The 3,626-nt window shown below is 36.8% G+C and overlaps 1 protein-coding gene across 1 annotated transcript; it reads left to right on the top strand.

Annotated features, from left to right (window-relative positions):
* Positions 1–484: 484 nt before the first annotated feature.
* Positions 485–3,353, top strand: LOC145634752 (protein CHROMOSOME TRANSMISSION FIDELITY 7-like). Its single transcript, XM_081686139.1, has 6 exons — positions 485–751; positions 863–1,106; positions 1,194–1,289; positions 1,423–1,491; positions 1,603–1,973; positions 3,154–3,353. The coding sequence occupies exons 1-6, from the start codon at positions 615–617 to the stop codon at positions 3,203–3,205; spliced, it is 969 nt and encodes a 322-aa protein (XP_081542265.1). The 5' UTR covers positions 485–614; the 3' UTR covers positions 3,206–3,353.
* Positions 3,354–3,626: the final 273 nt, after the last annotated feature.

Consider the following 3,626-nt stretch of genomic DNA (forward strand, 5'->3'; position numbering starts at 1 on the left):
CCGAAAAATATACTCAAACCCGATATCTACCGACTTGAAATCAACCCGAGACTCAAATTAACCCAACATTGGAAACTCGAACCTAAACATGACACGATTTGGAAATAACCCGACTTGATTATAACTCGAAATTATTGACTTGGAACGAACCCGAGCTAACCCAAACTTGTTTTAACCGTTAAAACCCGAATTAAATCTGACCTATTATTCACCCGACACAAATGTAACCCGACCTATTATTGACCCGACTTAAACTCGACCCAAACATAATAAGATGTATGACCCAACGTGACTCGACTCAAATATGACCCAACCCAAACCCAACACGTATAGGTTACAATATTAACCAACCCGAGCTAACCCGACCCAGACTAACCCAACTCAAACCCAATTCATTTACCGGAATTGACACCTCTAAATATACATACCAAAAAATTGAACATGTTGGCGCGAAAACAAAATTTCCTTACCCCAACTCCCCAAGTCCCCAAATTCGAGTTAAACGAAAATGGAGGGAACTAAAATTCCAAAGTAATCTTCATGTTCAGCTAAAAACTCGAACTCCATCAAATTCTGCCAGAATTTAATTGCGATTTTTGAAGTATCGGAAAGAAATGCAGAAAAAGATTGAATCATTCTTCAAACACTCATCAAATCCTCCTCCATCTGTTAATTCCGACGATTTATTCGACGGAATTAGGGCACCAAAGTACCCAGAAATTCGAATCAAATACACTCGTCAACCCACCAGGTGCTTCCATTTTTTCCCTAAATTATGCATGTATAGCTTCAATTAATCAAATTTTATTCATACCCAGATCTTTAATTTGGTCCAAATCTAATAATATGGTCCTAAATTTAGGGTTGAAGAATCAACAAGTGATGGGTTAATTGGGGAAGAATTTTTTGAAAAGAGAGAGAAATCGAAGGGGAAGAATTTAAACAAGAAGAGAAAGTATGCCCAATTTCATTTGGAATTGGGTCAGTCTGATTTTCTTCTTCGTACTTGTAAAGTTTGTGGGATTCAGTATACTAAAGGGGATGAAACAGATGAGAAGGTTCATAATTCATTTCATAAGAATTTTACTCATGGAATCCCATTTAAGGTGAGATTTGCATAATTTTAGCCCCTTTATTTTTTTAATAGTAGTTCTGTTTTTTCGGATTGGTTGAATTGTTGTATTGATTTACAGGGTTGGCGACAAGAGCGATTGATTGATTTGCCAGAACTTGAAAGGGATCGTATCGTAATTGTTTCGAATTTTGATCCTCCAGCTCAACGGAAGAAGGTTGAGATTTTATTTCATTTTGTTCTGAAAGTGGCTGTTATTTCTTTGTCGATGAATTTTTTTGGGTTTTTGGACAAGATTGACATGATTGTGCAGTAAAAATAGCTTTTTGTTGGTTTATTATTATGTTTAGGTACAAGAAGTTGTGAAAATGATGGAGATTGAGCTCGGTGAAGGGTGGATTTTCCATGAGCTTTGTCAGGTTTGTACTGACATGTTGGAGTTATCAGACTTGTTACTTCATTTTGTGGTTCGGAAGTTGTTCTATACGGATAGATTATTGAGTATAACCTTTGCTAAATGGTTGTTGCAGGCGTATTTGTTTATATCCTCACAAAGAGTCGCTGGCTGTATGATTGTGGAGCCAATAAGCAAGGCACACAAGCTCCTTTCAGACTCGGTGCAAAAAATATCGGATAGTGCTAGTGGGAAAGAAGTAATAGCTAAAGCAAAGACATTGCAATTTGGTACGATATGCTTTCAAAGAGAAGTTTCCAGGAAAGGCTCTACCCATAAAAGGAAAGGCTCTACCCATAAAAGCTTGGAGGCTATGGATTCTAACTTACTTGGATCCATTGTCTGTGAAGAAGCGGCTACACCTGCTTCTTGTGGCATTAGAGCGATTTGGGTCAGTCCATCAAATCGAAGAAAACATATTGCAACTCACTTGTTAGATGCTGTGAGGTAACTTAGCTCTTCTAACACTTAAACATTAACATATGGTTGTGTATGATATCCATGAATGAGAATATATGACTGATTAGAATAATGTCAAGAAAGTTGTTACTAATGACCTATTATAGTTGTGTAAAAAGAGTGCTGCCTTGTACTGGACACATAGTGACTAACTATCAGCGACTCCTTGTTATGGTCCATTTACCCATGCCTAGGCAGAAAAGAAGAGAGAAACATATTAGGTCCGTCGAGACAGTAGCCATTCACATTGCATTGATAATGATTCTGCTCGAGTAATGTTTTTTTGGCAAAGTCACGATACTTTTTACTTTTGTGAGGTTTAAAATGCCATAGAAGTGCACTCAGGACGAGGGTTTGGTTTGCTGAGTTGGTGATAAGGAGTCTGTAAAGTTTGCTACTGCGTGTACTTAGCTACTTCAAATTATCACTTCTTATATGCTCTCGTCTTCCCTTTTAGAGCAGTTTTGATGCTGGTAGTCATTCAGCTAGATAGAACATTTGTCAGAAGCTCATACATTCTCATAGTAAGAATTCTTCTTGATGATCCCCCAAACATCATTTATAAATACTCATTGCATATTTACTATGTATGCTACCTAGGAGCCTAAAGTCAAATTTTTTGAAATAATTGATGGCCATAGGATCCTTGACTCGGCTGTCCAACTTGCCATTATTTCTCGCATGCTTTTTGATGGCAATACAAGCATTGCCATAGATTCTGTAATGAACAAACTCCACAGTCACCCACTCACTAAAGCAGTAAAGCACCTATAGACATAATCTCTTAGTCTTGTACTGCCTGGCTTCTCTTGCTAGTAGAATTGTGTAAGCAATAGCAGCACTCTGTGTTTCAACTCCTCAAATCAACTCATAACTGAGTGACTATCACTCTATCGAGCTTTGACCGTTGGCTGCCTCAAATGTTTCATAATCATTCTGATGTTCAATTGCTTTCAAGTTTCATCAATTCCCTGGATAACCTTGCAGCTTCATAAATTACTCTGGCGAGGCTAACTACCATAAAATGTATAACAGGGGAGTTATTGAGGAGATTATTTATGTAATTTAATGCAGCATAAACTTTCCTTTCAGTCTTTTTCGTTTGCTTTTGTTGGTTAATTGTATTCTAGTGGAGTAGTATTAATATCTTTATTCTGATGTTTAATAGTCATGCTGGAAAAGCTTCTCTACAGACAATGTTCTGGAGCACTCGCGATTAGCATTCTCTAATCCAACCTCAGCAGGAAAGGCATTGGCAACCAATTATACTGGTACGGGATCTTTTTTGGTGTACAAAACATAGTTATACCACTATTAATTTTATACTCCAATGTATTTGCTGTATTAAAGCTTGTAAGTTTCGAAATCTCACAGGTTTAAGCTCCTGAATATCTTGCAAACATTTTATCTTTGCATTCTGCTAATTACTTACCATTGTAACCAATTTACCAGACTCAGGAACCAAATTATAACCCAACATTTATTCAGCTTAGGGATGCATTATATTTATTTTATTTTATTGAAGGAAAGCTTATGGATGCATTATATGTTTCATGGTAAAAATAAATAAATAAATTAAAATATATATCCTTCCTTTCTTTTCTTCTTCAAAAGTGGGCTTTGGAGTACAAGGCCCTTAAG

Source organism: Chenopodium album, chromosome 6 (assembly GCF_948465745.1).
Source record: "Chenopodium album chromosome 6, dcCheAlbu1.1, whole genome shotgun sequence".
Lineage (NCBI taxonomy): Eukaryota > Viridiplantae > Streptophyta > Magnoliopsida > Caryophyllales > Amaranthaceae > Chenopodium > Chenopodium album.